We start from the raw sequence: 18,950 nt of genomic DNA, 5'->3' as shown, positions 1-18,950 counted from the left end.
ATGGGTCATATTTAGCTATTCAATCTTTAGCTGAAGCAATAAGTCTATTTTGGCTATGTCAATAGGTCTACTCTACTTATTAGATCTCTAGCTGAGTCAATAGGTCTACTCTAGCTGAGTCAATAAGTCTACTCTAGTTGAGTCAATAGGTTTACTCAAGCTATTAGATCTCCTCTAGCTGTGTCAAGAAGTCTACTTTAGCTGGATCATTAGGTCTACTCTACTTGTTAGATCTCTAGCCAAGTCAACAGTTCTACTCTAGCTATTAAATCTCCTTTAGCTATGTCAAGAAGTCTACTTTAGCTGGATAATTAGGTCTACTCTACTTGTTAGATCTCAAAGTCAATAGATTTACGCTAGCTGTGTCAAGAAGTGTACTCAAGAAGGTTTATACACTATTTGTTAGATCTCTAGCCAAGTCAATAGATCTACTCTAGCTGAGCCAATAAGTCTACTCTGAGTCAATAGGTCTACACTAGCTATAAGACCTCCTCTAGCTGTGTCAAGAAGTCTAGCTGTGTCAATATGTCAACTTTACTTGTTAGATCTCTAGCCAAGTCAATAGGTCTACTCTAGCTATTAGATGTCTTTTAGCTATTTCAAGAAGTCTACTTTAGCTGTTCAATAGGTCTACTCTAGCTGAGTCAATAAGTCTACTCTGAGTCAATAGGTCTACCCTAGCTATAAGACCTCCTCTAGCTGAGGCAATAGGTCTGCTCAAGCTGAGTCTGTAGGTCTCCTCTAGCTGCTTGATCTCCTCTAGTTGAATCAATAAGTCTACACCAACTGTGTCAACAGGCCTACTCTACTTTTTAGATCTCTAGCTGAGTCAATAGGTCTACTCTAGTGGAGTCATTAGGTCTACACTAATTATGAGATCTCGTCTAGCTGTGTCAAGAAGTCTACTCTACCTGAGTCAATAGGTCTACTTTATTTGTTAGATCTCTAGCAGAGTCAATTGGTCTACTCTAGCTATTAGATCTCCTTTAGCTAAGTCTACTTTAGCTGTATTGTCAAAGGCTTTCATGGCCGAAATCACTGGGCTGTTGTAGGTTTTTTTCAGGCTATATGGCCATGTTCTAGAGGCAGTCTCTCCTGACGTTTCACCTGCATCTATGGCAAGCATCCTCAGAGGTAGTGAGGTGAGGTCACCTCACTACCTCTGAGGATGCTTGCCATAGATGCACGCAAAATGTCAGGAGAGACTGCCTCTAGAACATGGCCATATAGCCTGAAAAAACCTACAACAGTGGTTCTCAACCTTCCTAATGCCGTGACCCCTTAATACAGTCCCTCATGTTGTGGGGACCCCCAACCATAACATTGTTTTTGTTGCTACTTCATAATGGTCATTTTACTACTGTTATAAATCATAATGTAAATATCAGATATGCAAGATGTATTTTCATTCACTGGACCAAACTGGCACAAATACCCAATGCAACAACATGTAAATGCTAGTGGGGTTGGGGGAGGATTGATTTTGTAATTTGGGAGTTGTAGTTGCTGGGATTTATAGTTCACCTATAGTCAGAGAGCATTCTGAACTGCACCAGCAATGGATTTGAACCTAATTTGCCACACAGAACTCTCATGACCAACAGAAAACACTGGAAGGGTTTGGTGGGTATTGACCTTGAGTTTGGGAGTTGTAGTTCACCTATATCCAGAGAGCACTGTGGACTCACGCAATGGTGGATCTGGACCAAACTTGGCACCAATAGTCAATATGCACATATGTGAACACTGGTGGAGCCTGGGGAAAATAGACCTTGACTTTTGGGAGTTGTTGTTGCTGGGATTTATAGTTCATTACAATCAAAGAACATTCTGAACTCCACCAACGATAGAATTGGCTCAAACTTCCCACATGGAATCCCCATGACCATCAGAAAATACTGTGTTTTCTGATGGTCTTTGGCGTCCCCTCTGACACCCCCTCACGGCCAGGCTTGTAGCGAGGGGGTGGTTTTAGGGGTTCAAACCCCCCCCCCCGAAATGTTTCAGATTTTTTTAAAAAACCTGGTTTACTCATGAATTTTAACTGGTTAACCAAATCCCCCTGCTAAGTCTATGAGATGCAAAAAATTAAGAGTCCCTCCAGAACTGCAAGCACTATCTCAAGCAAATATTGACAATTTATTCACACTGTCATTACTTCCAGCAATAGCCAATGTAGTGAAGCAACCAAGTTGGGTGTGTGTGTGTTGAATGCTCTCATTAAGGAGGCCAGACTTGGTGGAGGTGGTTGACAGGGGTGGAGCTGCAGGCTATTGAAGGTTGCTCTGCCTTCTGCTGTGCCCTTTGCTTCAGCGTGAGCTAGGAGGCAGGTTTCAATGCAGCCGCCACCCCCCCCCCCCCAAATTTCAACCCTCCCTGAAATTTTCAACCCTCCCCCCCAAAAAAAATTTCAACACCCCCCCCCCCCAATTGTCAACCCTCCCCGAAATTTTTTTCTGGCTACGGCCCTGCTCACGGCCCCTCCAGGGGTCCTGACCCCCAGGTTGAGAAACACTGTTCTAGAGGCAGTCTCTCCTGACGTTTCGCCTGCATCTATGGCAAGCATCCTCAGAGGTAGTGAGGTGAGGTCACCTCACTACCTCTGAGGATGCTTGCCATAGATGCAGGCAAAACGTCAGGAGAGAATGCCTCTAGAACATGGCCATATAGCTTGAAAAAACCTACAGCAACCCACCCTACTTGAGCTGTTTGACCTTGAAGGAGCTGGGGGTGGTGACGGCCGACAGGGAGCTCTGGCGTGGGCTGGTCCATGAGGTCAGGAAGAGTTGGAAACGACTGAACGAATGAACAACAACAAAACTTTAGCTGTGTCAATAGGTCTACTCTAGCGACTCTTGCAACCTAGGCATTCAGTGAGTCCAGCAACCCATGCTGGGTGCATATACCATGCTTCCATAGCCTGTCTCCCGAGCTGCCCGCATTTTGCAAATCCTGCTGGGCCAATGGGTCTCCCTCCTCTAGCCATCTAGGGCCAAGGGGATCAGGGTCCTCCGGAGGAGACGCTGCTTGTGCCAGCCAGCCAGGCACCTTGCGAGAGGAGAGAGAGAGAGAGAGAGAAAGGAGAAAGAGAGAGAAAGAGGCGTGGTGCTGAAGAAGCCGGAGAGAGAGAGAGAGAGGCAGAGTTTCCTGCTTCGGCAGAGAAGGGAGTCGAGGCGGAGGGAGAAGAGAAAGGGGAAGAAGAGGAAGAGAGGGCTGTTTGTCTCCCAAGAGACAGAGAGAGAGAGAGAGAAACCCGGGATGGAAGAGGAGAAGGAGGAGGGAAGCGGGGCGGCCGCCTGGCAATTGTGCAACTGACCCCAAGAGGAGGAGGAGGAGGAGGAGAAGGAGGCCCTTTCAGATCCCAGCAAAGCGGAGGGAGGAAGGCATCGATCCGGCGGCTCCGGATCGCCCAAGATGAGCGGCACCGGCGGCGGGGGTGAAGTGGTCTGCGCCGGGTGGCTCCGCAAATCGCCCCCCGAGAAGAAGTTGAGGAGATACGTAAGTCGAGGCAAAGGATGGGGGGGGGGGGAGAGAGACTCTACGAAGGTCTTGTTTGGGGAGGAGAGAGAGAGAGAGAAGGGGGGGGGGGGAGAAGTCGCCCCTTGCATCCGAGGCCAGTCTTGGATTGTGTTGGGTTGGGTTGGAGGAAGAGATCCTCCAACCAAGGAGGAATAATCCGGGGTGGCATCTCGACCTTGGTATCTCAGGTTGTGGTTGGGTTTGGGGGTGTCAAATGGTCGGGTTTGGGGGGAGAGGAGGAAGAGGCAAGACTAAGCAAGGTGGGTTTGGAGGGAAGAAGAAGATACTCCTGTTTTGGGGGGAAAGAGGAGGCGAAACCGGGGTGTTGTGATGACTCGCCTCTTTGCCTTCCATGTGCAAACCCAAGTGATGTTTGAGATCCAGGGTTGGGGAGAGTTTGGATGGGAGAAAACGCTCAAGGGGTGTTGTTTGGGGGAGAGAAGAAGAGGAGGGACAAGGGAGAAGAGGAGGAGGAAGGCGACCCCCTTGCCCTCCATGGCTTACCTCGGATTTCTTTTGGGAAGGCGGGGTAATACCACAAACTCAACCTCTTCCAATCCTTGCAAGATTGTGGCTGGGTCCGGAGTTGAACAAGAGGAAGGATGAGCATGATGATGATGCTTGTTGTTGTGTTGGTTGTGATGGTTGAGAATAGGAGTCTTTGCTTCTTTACTACAGCGGGTTCCCGTATCCGCGGGGTCAAGTCTCCCCGAGCGCGGATACTGAGGTCCCACTCTTGGTGTTTTGGAGGAGAACAGGAGTATTTGCTTTTTACTACAGTGGGTTTCCCTATCCGCTGGACCACCCCCCCCCGACCGCGGATACCGAGGCCCCACTACTGTAGTGGTTGATGAGGATAGGAGTTTTTGCTTTTGACTACAACAGGTTCCCTTATCCGCGGGGGGGGGGTGTCTGTCAACCGACCGCGGATACCGAGGTCCCACTATTGGTGTAGTGGTGGATGAGGATAGGAGTATTTGCTTTTTACTACAAGTTCCCCTATCCGCTGGATACCCCCCACAGACCCCTGACCGCGGATACCGAAGTCCCACTATTAGTGTTGTGGTGGATGAGGAATCTTTGCTTTTTACTACAGCAGGTTCCCCTATCCGCTGGACACTCCCATACACACCCCTGACCTAGGAGTCTTTGCTCTTTTCTACAAGTTCCCCTATCCGCTGGATAACCCCCCCCCCCATACCCCTAACCACGGATACCGAGGTCCCACTATTGTTGTAGTGGGGGAAGAGGATAGGAGTCTTTGCTTTTTACTACAAGTTCCCCTATCCGCTGGACACCCCCACATACCCCTGACAGCGGATACCGAGGTTCCACTATTAGTGTTGTGGTGGATGAGGATAGGAGTCTTTCCTTTTTTACTACAGCAGGTTTCCCTATCCGCTGCCCCCCCCCCGCACATACCCTTGACTGCGGATACCGAGGTCCCACTATTAGTGTTGTGGATGAGGATAGGAGTCTTTCCTTTTTCCTGCAGCAGGTTTCCCTATCCGCTGCCCCCCTCCAGCACGCACCCCCTGACCGCGGATACCGAGGTCCCACTATTGTTGTAGTGGGGGAAGAGGATAGGAGTCTTGGCTTTTTACTACAGCGGGTTCCCGTATCTGCGGGGTCGACTCCCCCCCCCCGACCGCGGATACCGGGGTCCCCTTGGAAAGTCTAGGAAGGGATCCTCTTTAATGTTGGTGCCTTCCTCACTCCAAGAGTGTTGACTTCAGTGTGTGTGTCTGTGTGTGTTGGGCTTGCAAAGTCTTTCTCTGTTCCCTTTGCAGCCCCCCCCCCCCTTTCTCTCTCTCTCTCTCTCCTCCTTCCTCTGTGCTTGTCCTTAGTTGAAGGTGACTCGGCGGGGGTAATGATTGACCAGGGAGAGAGGAGAGGGAGGGGCTTGTTTTGCAGGCTACAACAGCCCAGGAGGGATCGATTCCTTTCTCTCTCTCGTCCATCGCTTCTTTCCCAATCCCCCCCCCCCCCCAAACTGATCTATACATTCCTGGGAGTGGGTTTGATTGTATCCCCCTTCTTGTAAGAGATGACACCCACCTGGGGTGCAGGGATGTAGGGCAAAGGGCCTCCCTTCCTCTTCTCCTCCTCTAGACTAAACCGGAGTGACTCCGGAGTCAGGGCTTTACAAAACAGGGCGGATCAAAGAGGCCGCCCTCGCGTCCTGGAAGAAGAGAAAGAGAGAAAGGAGGAGGAGGAGAAAGAGAAAGAGAAAGGCGGGGAAAAGCAGGCTCTGATCCGGATCGGGTTGTTCTGGTTGCTGCAGGTGCTGATTGGGAGTGGCCCCCTCGCTGGGGCGCATTGTTTGGGTTTGCTCGCTGTCTCGCCGGCTCCGCCCTGCCCTCTAGTGGCCGTGGACGGAAGTGCAGTGCATTTCTCCATCGCAGATTTCTGGAAGCACCTTCTAATTCATGCCCTATCGCACCCCTTTCATGTCCATGGAGTTGTAGTTTTACAAGGTCCTTAGCCTTCCCTGACAAAGTGCTGGTGCTTTAAAGAGATGCAAAGTTATTATCCTGTAGTTTCTATGGAATCATAAGAGTTGGAAGAGATGACCCCCAAGAGCCATCTAGTCCACCCTCTTCTTTATTATTATTATTATTATTCTGCCAATCAAAGCACTCCTAACAAATGACCATATAGAATCCATATACACATCCTTCCCTTATGCAGTTCAAACCCTCCCAGCAGGCAGCTATGTACAATCCAAGGCCAGGTACAATCCATGTTGATATCACAATCCATGTACAATACATGGATTGTATTGTACAAGTCCATATACAATCTAAAGCCATTGACAATCCATGTCCATATCACAATCCATGGCCATGTGCATATACAATCTAAAGCCATATACACTCCATGTCCATATACAATCCATGTCTATATACAATCCATGGCCATATCACAATCCAAGGCATGTACAATCCATATCCATATACAATCTAAAGCCATATACAATCCACGTCCATATACAATCCATGTCCATTGATATATACAATCCAAGGCCACATCACCATCCAAGACCATGCGCAATCCATGTCCATATCACAATCCAAGGCCATATCACAATCCATGTCCAAATATGATCCATGTCCATATCACAATCCATGTCCATATACGATCCATGTCCATATCACAATCCATGTCCATATACGAACCATATCCATATATGATCTATGTCCATATACGATCCATGTCCATATCACAATCCATGTCCATATACGATCCATGTCCATATAACAATCCATGTCCATATACAATCCATGTCCATATACGATCCATGTCCATATACGATCCATGTCCATATCACAATCCATGTCTATATCACAATCCATGTCCATATATGATCCATGCCCATAGATGATCCATGTCCATGTCCATATACAATCCAAGGCCATATACAATCCATGTCCAAATACGATCAATGTCCATATACGGTCCACGTCCATGTCCATATACGATCCATGTTCATATGCAATCCATGTCTATATCACAATCCATGTCCATATCACAATCCATGTCCATGTCCATATATAATCCAAGGCCATATACTATCCATGTCCATATCACAATCCATGTCCATATCACAATCCATGTCCATATATGATCCATGCCCATAGATGATCCATGTCCATGTCCATATACAATACAAGGTCATATACTATCCATGTCCATATCACAATCCATGTCCATATCACAATCCATGTCCATATCACAATCCATGTCCATATACAATCCAAGGCCATATACAATCCATATCACAATTCATGACCGCATGCAACCAATTTCCATGTACAATCCATTTCTGTGTACAGTCCAAGGCCATATACAATCCATGTCCCTATTGCAATCCAAGGCCGTATCCTGTCCATATCACAACCCAAGGCTATATACAACCCAAGGCCGTGTTCAATCCAAGGCCACGTACAACCCAAGGCCGTATACAATCTTCTCCTTCCATCAGTTGGGAGAGGAGAGCAAATGTATTTTATTATGAACCTTGGGGAGACCCCAAGGGCTGTGCAGTCCGACTCCCTTCTTCCATGCAGGCAGACAGAATCCAAGCACCCCCAACAGATGGCATAACTCTGACATAAGTCCAATTGAGTTCAGTGGGATGTATTCCCAGGGAATTGCAAACCGGAGCCATCCTCAGTGAGTTCTTATGAATCAGCAGTTTGCAAAGTACTGACTTCTTTCTGGCTGGACTCCACGGCTGCTGATGGGGAAATTGCACTGGCTCTGAATGATGGATGGAAGTGCCGCAGCTTTTTCTACTTTTAGTTGTGCTGGCAGTATTTTCTTTTCTCAGACCCTTAAGAAAACCTGGCTTGGAGGAATTATTTTATTATTTCTTTTGTCTCTCTCCTGTTGAGTTATTGCAGTTTAACACCTCTTGAACCGCCATGGCTCGATGCTATGAAATCCTCGGATTTGTAGTTTGGTGGGGCACCAACCTTCTTGGGCAGAGAAAGTGCAAGACTTTTAGAAACTACAGCTCCCATGATCCCAGCCATGGAAGTCTCCAAGTGGTGCCAAACTGCATTCAATCTATAGTGTGTAGATACAACATGACTAGACTAGTTGGATAAAAATACATGGAGGTCAGACTCTTGGGCACATTGAATTTCTAGAGTTAAACATAAACTCACGCATGAGGATCTTTGCTGTTGCTCCCGTTGTCACCGCCGTCACTGCTGCCTATTGTGCTATGCATTTGACATTGATTATTATTGACTTGTGTACTTAAATTAATCAATTTCTGTGCCATCGGTCCCAGAATAGCCCACAGAAATACAGAGGGTCCTATTTTTGGAACAACTCTGGGCTCCAACCACTTTGATCCAGACATATTTTGGGGCTGTATGTCTGAAGACTACCTCTGAGGGTGCTTGCTATAGATGCAGGCGAAACGTCAGGAGAGAATGCCTCTAGAACATGGCCATATAGCCCAAAAAACCCTACAACAACCCACTGTGACTGACTGTTAGAGCCGTTCAGCAGTGGAACTCTCTGCCCCGGAGTGTGGTGGAGGCTCCTTCTTTGGAAGCTTTTAAGCAGAGGCTGGATGGCCATCTGTCAGGGGTGATTTGAATGCAATATTCCTGCTTCTTGGCAGGGGGTTGGACTGGATGGCCCATGAGGTCTCTTCCAACTCTTCGATTCTATGATTCTATGATTCTATATTTTGGGGCTGTTTGTGACCCACAAGGCTGATTTTATGGCCCTTATATTCTATATTCCCTTGAACCATCTTTTTTCTACCTCACTTTTATCTCTTGCAAACCTTCATGAGAAGTGGGTTGTCGTAGGTTTTTCAGGCAATATGGCCATGTTCTAGAAGCATTCTCTCCTGACGTTTCACCTGCATCTATGGCAGGCATCCTCAGAGGTTGTGAGCTCTGTTGGAAACCAGAAATATTGGGTTTATATATCTGTGGAAAGTCCAGGGTGGGAGAAAGAACTCTTGTCTGTTGGAGGAAGTTGTAAATGTTTCAATTAGCCATCTTGATTAGCATTTGATGACCTGACAGTTTCTAGTTACGCCCTGGGGAAATCCTTTGCTGAGGGGTGATTAGCTGTCCCTGATTGTTTCTTGTCTGGAGTTCCCCTATGTTTGAGTGTTGTTTTTAATTTACTGTTATAATTTTAGAGTTTTTTAAATACTGGTTACCAGATCTTGTTCATTTTCATGGGTTCTTCATTTTTGTTGAAACTGTTCATATTCTTGTGGATTTCAATAGCTTCTCTGTGTCGTCTGACATAATAGTTGTGAGAGTGGTTCTCAAAGAATATGCTGTGTCCAGGCTGGTTCATCAGGTGCTCTGCTATGGCTGACTTCTCTGGTTGAAGTAGTCTGCCGTGCCTTTCATGTTCCACAATTCGTGTAGTTACATTGCATTATATGGCAGCCTAGATCCAGTCATACTGTCGGCCATCATATTATTGGATCTTTCATGAAATATTATTATTATTTGAGTGTAATCTGGAACTATTTTTTTTCTTACCTGAAATGAACCATAGATAAAGATAAAGATTTCCCCTGACATTAAATCTAGTCGGGTCCGACTCTGTGGGGTGGTGCTCATCTCCATTTCTTGGTCGAAGAGAATCATAGAATCAAAGAGTTGGAAGAGACCTCATGGGCCATGCAGTCCAACCCCATTCTGCCAAGAAGCAGGAATATTGCATTCAAATCACCCCTGACAGATGGCCATCCAGCCTCTGTTTAAAAGCTTCCAAAGAAGGAGCCTCCACCACATTCTGGGGCAGAGAGTTCCACTGCTGAACAGCTCTCACAGTCAGGAAGTTCTTCCTCATGTTCAGATGGAATTTCCTCTCTTGTAGTTTGAAGCCATTGTTCCGTGTCCTTGTCTCCAAGGAAGCAGAAAACAAGCCTCCTCCCTCCTCCCTGTGGCTTCCTCTCACATATTTATACATGGCTATCATATCTCCTCTCAGCCTTCTCTACTTCAGGCTAAACATGCACAGCTCCTTAAGCCGCTCCTCATAGGGCTTGTTCTCCAGACCCTTGATCATTTTAGTTGCCCTCCTCTGGACACATTCCAGCTTGTCAATATCTTTCTTGAACTGTGGTGCCCAGAATTGGACACAATATTCCAGGTGTGGTCTAACCATAGCGGAATAGAGGGGTAGCATGACTTCCCTAGATCTAGACACTATGCTCCTATTGATGCAGGCCAAAATCCCATTGGCTTTTTTTGCCGCCACATCACATTGTTGGCTCATGTTTAACTTGTTGTCCAAAAGGACTCCAAGATCTTTTTCACACGTACTGCTCTCGAGCGAGGTGTCCCCCATTTTGTATCTTTGCATTTCGTTTTTCCTGCCAAAGCCGGCGTTGTCCATAGACATCTCCAAGGTCATGTGGCCAGCATGACTGCATGGACCTCCATTATCTTCCTGCAGAAGCTGTATCTATTGATTTACTCACATTTGTATGTCTTTTAAATGCTAGGTTGGCAGGTGCTGGGGTTAACAGCAGGAGCTCACCCTGCCCCCTGGACTCAAACCACCAACCTTTCAGTCAGCAAGTTCGGAAGCACAGAGGTTTAACCCACTCCACCACAAAGAGGCCCCAAACCATCCATGGGGGACTGCATTTACCTGAATATCTGAATCCATAAATATCACCAAACACCATTAATTCAACTTGCTTCTGGTCCCAACTTTACTTTACTTACTTACTTACTTACTTACTTAGGCGATCCCTCGTTGGACGAGTAAGATGGTCTTCCGTGATGGGTTTCCTTGTGGATTCGTAGGTGGCTGTGGAGCCCTATTCTTGACCCACATCTTCATTGGTTTCCAGGTGGAAGGCGGTCCCGGTCGGGGTTGGCTTGACGCACCTTCCTCCTGGCACGTTTCTCTCTTTCACCCTCCACTCATGCCTCCTCGAATTCTGCAGCACTGCTGGTCACAGCTGACCTCCAGCTGGAGCGCTCAAGGGCCAGGGCTTCCCAGTTCTCAGTGTCTATGCCAGAGATTTTAAGGTTGGCTTTGAGGCCATCTTTAAATCTCTTTTCCTGTCCACCAACGTTCCGTTTTCCGTTCTTAAGTTCAGAGTAGAGCAACTGCTTTGGGAGGCGGTGGTCAGGCATCCGGACAACATGGCTGGTCCAGCGGAGTTGATGGCAGAGGACCATCGCTTCAATGCTGATGGTCTTTGCTTCTTCCAGCACGCTGACGTTTGTCCGCTTGTCTTCCCAAGAGATTTGCAGGATTTTCCGGAGGCAGCGCTGATGGAATCGTTCTAGGAGTTGCATGAGACGTTTGTAGACAGTCCACGTTTCGCAGGCATATAGCAGGGTTGGTAGGACAATAGCTTTAGGTCCCAACATACCATGCAACTCTAATGGTGTTTAGGAATTTGCTAGGTCCTCCTAGCCAAATGTATGGTCACTTCCAGGGAAGCATGCCATAGAATTGCCTTGAGGACATAGCAAATTTGCAGAGAAAGCATGAGAGTTAGGTCAGGCATCGGGAATTCTTTGGCAAAGAAGGCTAAAGACCTTGTAAAACTAACTACAGTTCCCATTATCCCATAGCATTAAGAAATGTCAGCTAAAGTGGTACCAAGCTGCATTAATCCTACAGTGTAGATGCATCCCATTTTTGTTGGGGCATGTGTTAGGGAAACCAAAGATAAGTATTGCATCATTATGGGGGTCTTACTATATTTTTTAAACTTGTAGACTTCCAACTACTTCTAGTTCTTTCCCCATTTTATCTTTTGACTTTTTTTGCTGAAGGGGACAGAAAATTGGCTCCAAAGTGGAACTGCAGCGGAATAGTTATTAAAGCCGTAAAAAAATTCAAGCCCTTAAAGCTAGCATGACAGGCAAAGTAGCACCGTGCCTTATTCCTACACAAGTAATTTATATATGTCAGTAAGGATGTCAACTGTCTCAAAGTAAAGGCAGGTGGAACGCCTACCTTTCATTGTGACATTTTTTTGTGTCGTGTCAGGAGCAACTTGAGAAACTGCAAGTCGCTTCTGGTGACATAAAGATATATATATATATATATATATATATATATATATAGTGGCAAAGTGATGTTGTCAAAAATAGTGGAGTGGCAAGGTAATTTATCATCAGAAACGAACCAAGGTTACAGTTGTAATGTACTTAAAAAACACAATGTTTAAAAAACTTTGCATTCTACTAAATGGCCTTTGACCAATTGTTGGCTAGTGCCTCTGGTGTTGCTATAAGAAGGTCCCCCATTTTGCATGTTGCAGGGCTCTGGCTGCATTGTAATGCGTGGTCTGTGGTTTGCTCTTCTCCGCACTCAAATGTTGTGGACTCCACGCTGTAGCCCCATTTCTTAAAGTTGGCTCTGCATCTCGTGGTGCCAGAGCGCAGCCTGTTCAGCACCTTCCAAATCACCCAGTCTTCTGTGTGCCCAGGAGGGAGTCTCTCATCCAGTATCAGCCATGGGTTGCGGTTCCGGGTTTGAGGCTGCCACTTTTGGACTCTCATTTGCTGAGGTGTTCCTGTGAGTAGCTCTGTAAATCTTGATTTAAGGCATTGGCGTACTGGCTGATACCCAAACAGAGGAATGGGCAGGAGATGTCACAGTCTCGGTCCTTTCATTATTGGCTGCTACTTTCTGGTGGATGTCAGGTGGTGCAATACCGGCTAAACAGTATAAACTATTTCTTGATCTAAGGCTTTGGCATGTTGGCTGACATCCAAATCGGAAATGGTCCAGAGTTGTCAATAGCTTGGTCCTTCCATTACTTTCCAATGGATATCAGGTGGTGCAGTACCAGCTAAGCAGTGTAATTTCTCCAGTGGTGGAGGGCGCAGACATCCTGTGATAATGCGGCATGTCTCATTAAGAGCCACATAGAATCATAGAATCAAAGAGTTGGAAGAGACCTCATGGGCCATCCAGTCCAACCCCATTCTGCCAAGAAGCAGGAATATTGCATTCAAAGCACCCCCGACAGATGGCCATCCACTGGTTTAGCGTGGTGAGATGTGTTCCACACTGGGCATGAGTGCTCAGCAGCGGAATTCCAAAGCGCAAGAGCAGATGTCTTCACTGTGTCTGGTTGTGATCCCCAGGTTGTGCCTGTCAGCTTTTGTATGATATTGTTTCTAGCACCCATTTTTGCTTGATGTTCAAGCTGTAATCCCTGGGATTTATCATTCATCTACAGTCTTCTTGTAGGTCAGAGCACAGTCCATGGTAACCCCCGGGTATTTGGGTGTGCTGCAATGCTCTAGTGGGATTCCTTCCCAGGTCATCCTCAGAGCTCGGTGGCAAGGTGAAATTGGCAAAGTGAGAACATTGACTTCCATGTTTCACTCTGATTTTACATTATAATCTGGATTCAAACAGGTCTGCTCTACAGTTCGGAAAAGTTTTTCAAAACCGAGTGTCCATTGAAACATAAAAGAGAAAGAAAGTGGAGAGTTCTAGGATCCTGTTCGGTGAATGGTTTCTGCATCCCTCAAATTTGTAGCTCTTCGAAGAATGAGATGTGGAAAACTGTTCACACCTAGAACTCTTCCATTTGTGTTTGTGTTTGCATTGCCTTGGTAACTTGTCCTGCCTCTTTTGCTTTACATGCCTAAAGTCAGTTTTTAAGTGCACAGCCAAAGTTTTAAGTTATTGCAATGCTAGAAATGTAACGAGAGAAGGGAAATTTCATTTCTGCCATATAGGTTATCCATAATGCTTGGGACCAGAAGTAGTTTTGGGAGGCAGAGAATTGGATTTTGGAAAATTTGCATATACAGAATGAGATACCTTGGCAATGAGACCCAAAACTAAACCTATGTTCCATATGTACCTTATACACATAACCTGAAGGTCTTTATATATATGATATTTTAGTAATTTTATGCATGAAACAATGCTTGTGTGTGTGCAAACCATCAGAAAGCATCTGGACAATTTTAGGCGTATTTTTGACTGCAGAATTATTGGGTTGTAAAGGATGCTCAACCTGTTTTTGCAAAGCCAAAGACATGTAAACACAGCTTTGGATGTGATTTCTCCCAGGCAAATATCTGGGCATTACAATTCTGTGTTAAACAGGAGATCTGATGACTCTCGCTTCGCCTGGAGAGATGCCACTCATGCTGTGTGCGTTTACATTTTTGTACATGATCTTGGAATATTGTAAAATATTTATGAGCTCCGAGGGAAAACTGTGAGATTTCTCTGGTTACAATGACCTCTGGGTTCGTTGGGAAGGGAAGGCAGCAGCTGGAACGCATCCTGCAGCGAGAAATCAGTCTGGAGAATTAGATCCATTAGCGAAATGAACAACAATGATCTTGGCAGGTGAGCCGCAGTAAATGACTGTGGCCAATTTTCAGTTCCTGGCATCTATTGGATAGGGAAATCATCAGAACTTGGGGAAAGTTTCAACTGCAACTCCTAGAATTCTGCAGTTGGGTGGGCAACTAGATGTAGTGTAGAGTGCATCTATTAATGCTGCTTGACACCACTTTAACTGTCATTGATCAATGCTATGGAATACTATGATTTGCATTTTGGTGAAGCACCAGAACACTTTGGCAGAGAAGGCTCAATGCTGTGGGATCACGGGAGTTGTAGTTTTCCAAGCTCTTTAGCCTTCTCTGTCGGAGAACACTTGTGTGTCACCAAACTATGAATCCCAGGGTTCCATGACACAGAGCCTCAATAGTTAATGTAGGATCAAACTGCATTCATTCTACAGCACAGATGAATCCATCATCCAAAAAATAGTCTTCCTTGCCAATTGGATAGCAATACATGCCAGGCTCCAATTTAGTTTCCAGGTATGAGCAAGTTCAAAGTTTTAACCATTTATAATTTTTGGACTACAACTCCCAGAACGCCCCATTCCCCAGGATGTTGTAATTCAGAATCTATTGTCATCAGTTGTTAGGCAGCAGTAAATGGCTGACTCGTTTTTGATTTTCAGAGCATATAGGAGTATAAAGCATATATTGGTGGCTGAGCTGTTGAACTTGCTGACATAAAGGTTGGCGGTTCAAATCCGGGGGGTGGGGTGAGCTCCCGCTGTTAGCCCCAGCTTCTGCCAACCTAGCAGTTCTAAAACATGCAAATGTGAGTAGATCAATAGATACCGCTTCTACGGGAAGGTAACAGCACTCCATGCAGTCGTCCCAACCACATGATCTTGGAGGTGTCTATGGACAACGCCAACTCTTCGTCTTAGAAATAGAGATGAGCGTCACCCCCCAGAATTGGATACAACTAGACTTAATGTCAGGGGAAACCTTTACCTTTACTTTTAATAGGAGTAGCATGATGCAGTGGTTTGAGCAGTGGACGATGCCTCTGGAGACTAGAGTTTGAATGCCCACTTGGCAATGAAACAAAATGGGTGACTTTGGGCAAGTCACTCATTCTCAGCCTCAGAGGAAGGCAATGACATGTCTCTTCTAAACAAATCCTGCCAAGGAAACCCTAAAGTGATGGGGTCACTTTAGGTCAGAAAGAACTTGAAGGCACACAGCAGCAGCCAGAGTCTGAGAGTTTTCCTCCAAAGCAGTAACTTTTCCAAGCCCTAGACTTGAGGCATAATTCATTTCCACTCCTCTCTGAAGTAAATTAATATCTCTTTCTGCACTTTATGAAACTGAGTTTGCATCCTCCCCATACTCTCTGCCTATCTCTTGTTTTCCTTTGATCTCTTCTTTCCCCGTCTCTTTTTTTCCTTTTACACCAATTGACTTTGGTTTGAGTGGGTTGGCACTCCCCAGCCATGGGGGAGAAAGCCATCTCCCTTTTGAGTTTTTGGCGCACTGTTGTCATTAGTGTTAATTATTTAATGCCCATTGAATGCTTTGAAGATGCAAAGGGCTTCTCTGAAAGTGCTATGGTTACAATGGTGATGGTGGGGCAGGGAAAGAGATCAAACAGTAACTGGAAACCATAAAAGCAAAGCCGGACAAGAGGCTTTTACAACCAGGGCTCTAAAAGTCAAAACAACATTGCCTTGCCTTTGGACTCCAGATTGTTGATGTCTTTTTTACAGATTCTGGAAAGAGTAGCAGAAGTTTACCGTGTTACTAGCAGGCTTCATCTACTCTGCCATGTAATCTAATTTCTCTATCCGGATTATCTACTTTGAACAGGATTATATGGACTGCTCACATAATCCGGTTCAGAGCAGATAGCATGGATTATATGACAGTGTAGATTATCACCCAGGGAATCCTCATGTTTCATCAAACTGCAAATATCAGGATTTGCTGAGATGCCACCATGACAGTTCAGAATTGTACATATAATTCCACTATTAAATAGCAGTGTTTAGTTGGAATATCCTTTCTATAATATGAATCAATTTGTTTGAGTCCTGTGCTCTGGAGCAACACACTCCATCTTCAACATGACAACCTTTTGGATCTTTAAATATGGTTATCATATCAACTTTCCAACTTTGGTTCTTCAAAATGAACATAACCAATTCTCCAAGTAGTTCTTCATAACAATTGGTTTCCAGACCTTTGATTGTCTTGACCAACTTTGTCTATCCATATTTCATGTTGTTGTGTGCCTTCAAGTCAGTTGTTCTGTCGCACGCTGGGCCTGTAAATAATTGTCTTTAGAACAGGACGTGCAACCTTTGCCCAGCGGGAAGCCAGGGGGCCCAAGGAGTAGTTCTCAGAGGTTTTCCACCACAAATGATCTTTAGATGGCTTGTGAATTATAACAAAGTCTTTTATTAATGAACAATCAAACAGAAACTTCTCTTGTCTTCAATAAAGCTAAACAAATGCTTCCAAACTTTATGCAACTGGTGACTTCCTAATCTTGCCCATGAAGGACAGGCAACTGTCTTCAATAACTTCTTCTTTACTTTAAAGGAAAATCCCCTTTTTAACTTCTCCCAGGCTGACTGTAATCTAACCCTTACTGATGTGGGCTCCGCTACCGGGTTGAACTGCATCTTGAAGCACCGAATGGACCTACCAGTAAAGGCTTAGATATTCTCCAGCTGGAGTTCTTTGGTTTTTAGGGCTGTTTTCCTGGAAATCTTTGGAGACTCTTTAGACTGTTCCCCCCAGGAAAGTCTTAAGGGTTGAAGCTTTTGTACAGGGGAAGCTTGCACACATCCTGTACATTAGTTTTCCTTGCTGAGACTAACTAAAAATGGCTCCCTTCCCTTCCCAATTGCCCTGAGCAAGGGGCAGAGCCAAAACTTAACGATGATGGACAGGTGACTTGCCCTATGACTGCAACCAAAGGAAGCCACCTATCTGCAGAGTCCCTGAAACCTGGGACTGCAAACAAACATTTAATACAAAGCAAATAAAGTTGGAGCTCCTGGTACAGCCGTACCAGAACACAGTTTTGACTTTATGTGCACCTAAAATGACTTATTATATGGTATTCAGGGGCTGAGAGTATGTGGTTCGCTCAAGATCACCCACTGGGCTTCTGTGGCCTTACAGGAACCCAGATTTTGCTCTCCTAAGGTTTCCAATGGTCAAACCACAACACCATTATGTCTTCTTCAGCTATGGTGCCCATAACTGGACACGCTTTTCCAGGTGAGGTCTGATTGAAAAAGAATGGCGTGATTGAAGAACAAATGGATGGATATACACTGCCATACAATGCACTTTGGACCTATATAATGAAGTTCCAGCCTATAACTCCCTTTCCCTTAGAACAGTGGTTCCCAACCTTCCTAATGCTGTGACCCCTTAATACAGTTCCTCATGTTGTGGTGACCCCCAACCATAAAATTATTTCACTTGCTTCATAACTGTAATTTTGCGACTGTTATGAATTGTAATGTAAATATCTGAAAAGCAGGATGTATTATCATGCACTGGACCAAATTTGGCACAAATTTGAATACTAGTGGGGTTTGGGAGGGGGGTTGATTTTGTCATTTGGGAGTTGTAGTTGCTGGGATTTATCGTTCACCTACAATCAAAGAGTATTCTGAACCACCAATGATGGAATTGAACCAAACTTGGCATGCAGTACTCCCATGACCAACAGAAAATACTGGAAGGGTTTGGTGGGCACTGACCTTGAGTTTTGGAGTTGTAGTTCACCTACATCTAGAGAGCACTGTGGATTCAAACAATGATGGATCTGGACCAAATTTGGCACGAATACTCAATATGCCCAAATGTAAACACTGGTGGAATTTGGGGAAAATAGACTTGACATTTGGGAGTTGTAATTGCTGGTATTTATAGTTCACCTACAATCAGAGCATACTGTGTTTTCTGATGGTCTTTGGCAACCCCTCTGACACCCCTCATGACCCCCCCCCTGGAGTCCCAGCCCCCAGGTTGAGAAACACTGTCTTAGAAGATGATTACTCAGAATTTAGTCCCACTTAACCCATTAAGACCTTCTTGAAGGTCAAGCATGCAAAGTGAAATGTTCAAAACATTTTTCTTGCATTGATATTTCACATTAATATAATTGAATTCAAAGCCTGATGCGTGGGTGGTTCTTCAAAGTTTTGCAGAGAGTGAAAATGGTCATAATAATAACAATAACATTGGTATTACCAGAGAGAACATTTGGTTTGCAAGCCCTTACTTCCGAAAATGATTACCTGTCAACGTTTGGAAATCGAGTTGTTCTCAAAAAAATGACACTTGGTTGATTTTTATGTAAATATCTTGGCAAGGATGAATGGATTTCAGGAGGGAGAGAGAAAAAAAAACATCTCTTTCTTGTGGCTGCAATCCAAGGAAAGGGCACTGGATGTCTTTGGTGGTGTTATTTTGCAGGGAAGGAGGCATGCATGGTTGCACTCTGGATATTGTTTTGAAATGTGGGGCAGTGGGGGGGGGGTCTATCAGGGGAGCCTCAAAATCAATTCAGTGTGCCTTTCTGTGAAACTTAAAATGTGCATCCAGTTGTTTATTTTTCCTTCA

General features: G+C 45.3%; 1 protein-coding gene across 1 annotated transcript in view; it reads left to right on the top strand.

Annotated features, from left to right (window-relative positions):
- The first annotated feature begins 2,990 nt into the window (after positions 1 to 2,990).
- The window catches only part of GAB2 (GRB2 associated binding protein 2), a 198,939-nt gene continuing 182,979 nt past the window's right edge, over positions 2,991 to 18,950 (top strand). Inside the window, exon 1 of the mRNA XM_060771218.2 lies at positions 2,991 to 3,498. Within this exon, the coding sequence (XP_060627201.2) occupies positions 3,415 to 3,498 (84 nt within the window). The 5' untranslated portion in view covers positions 2,991 to 3,414. The remainder of the gene's footprint in view (positions 3,499 to 18,950) is intronic.

The sequence above is a fragment of the Anolis sagrei genome, chromosome 3, assembly GCF_037176765.1.
Source record: "Anolis sagrei isolate rAnoSag1 chromosome 3, rAnoSag1.mat, whole genome shotgun sequence".
Taxonomy (NCBI): domain Eukaryota; kingdom Metazoa; phylum Chordata; class Lepidosauria; order Squamata; family Dactyloidae; genus Anolis; species Anolis sagrei.
Note: the sequence above shows the minus strand (reverse complement) of the source record. Positions and strands in the feature narration are given on the sequence as shown.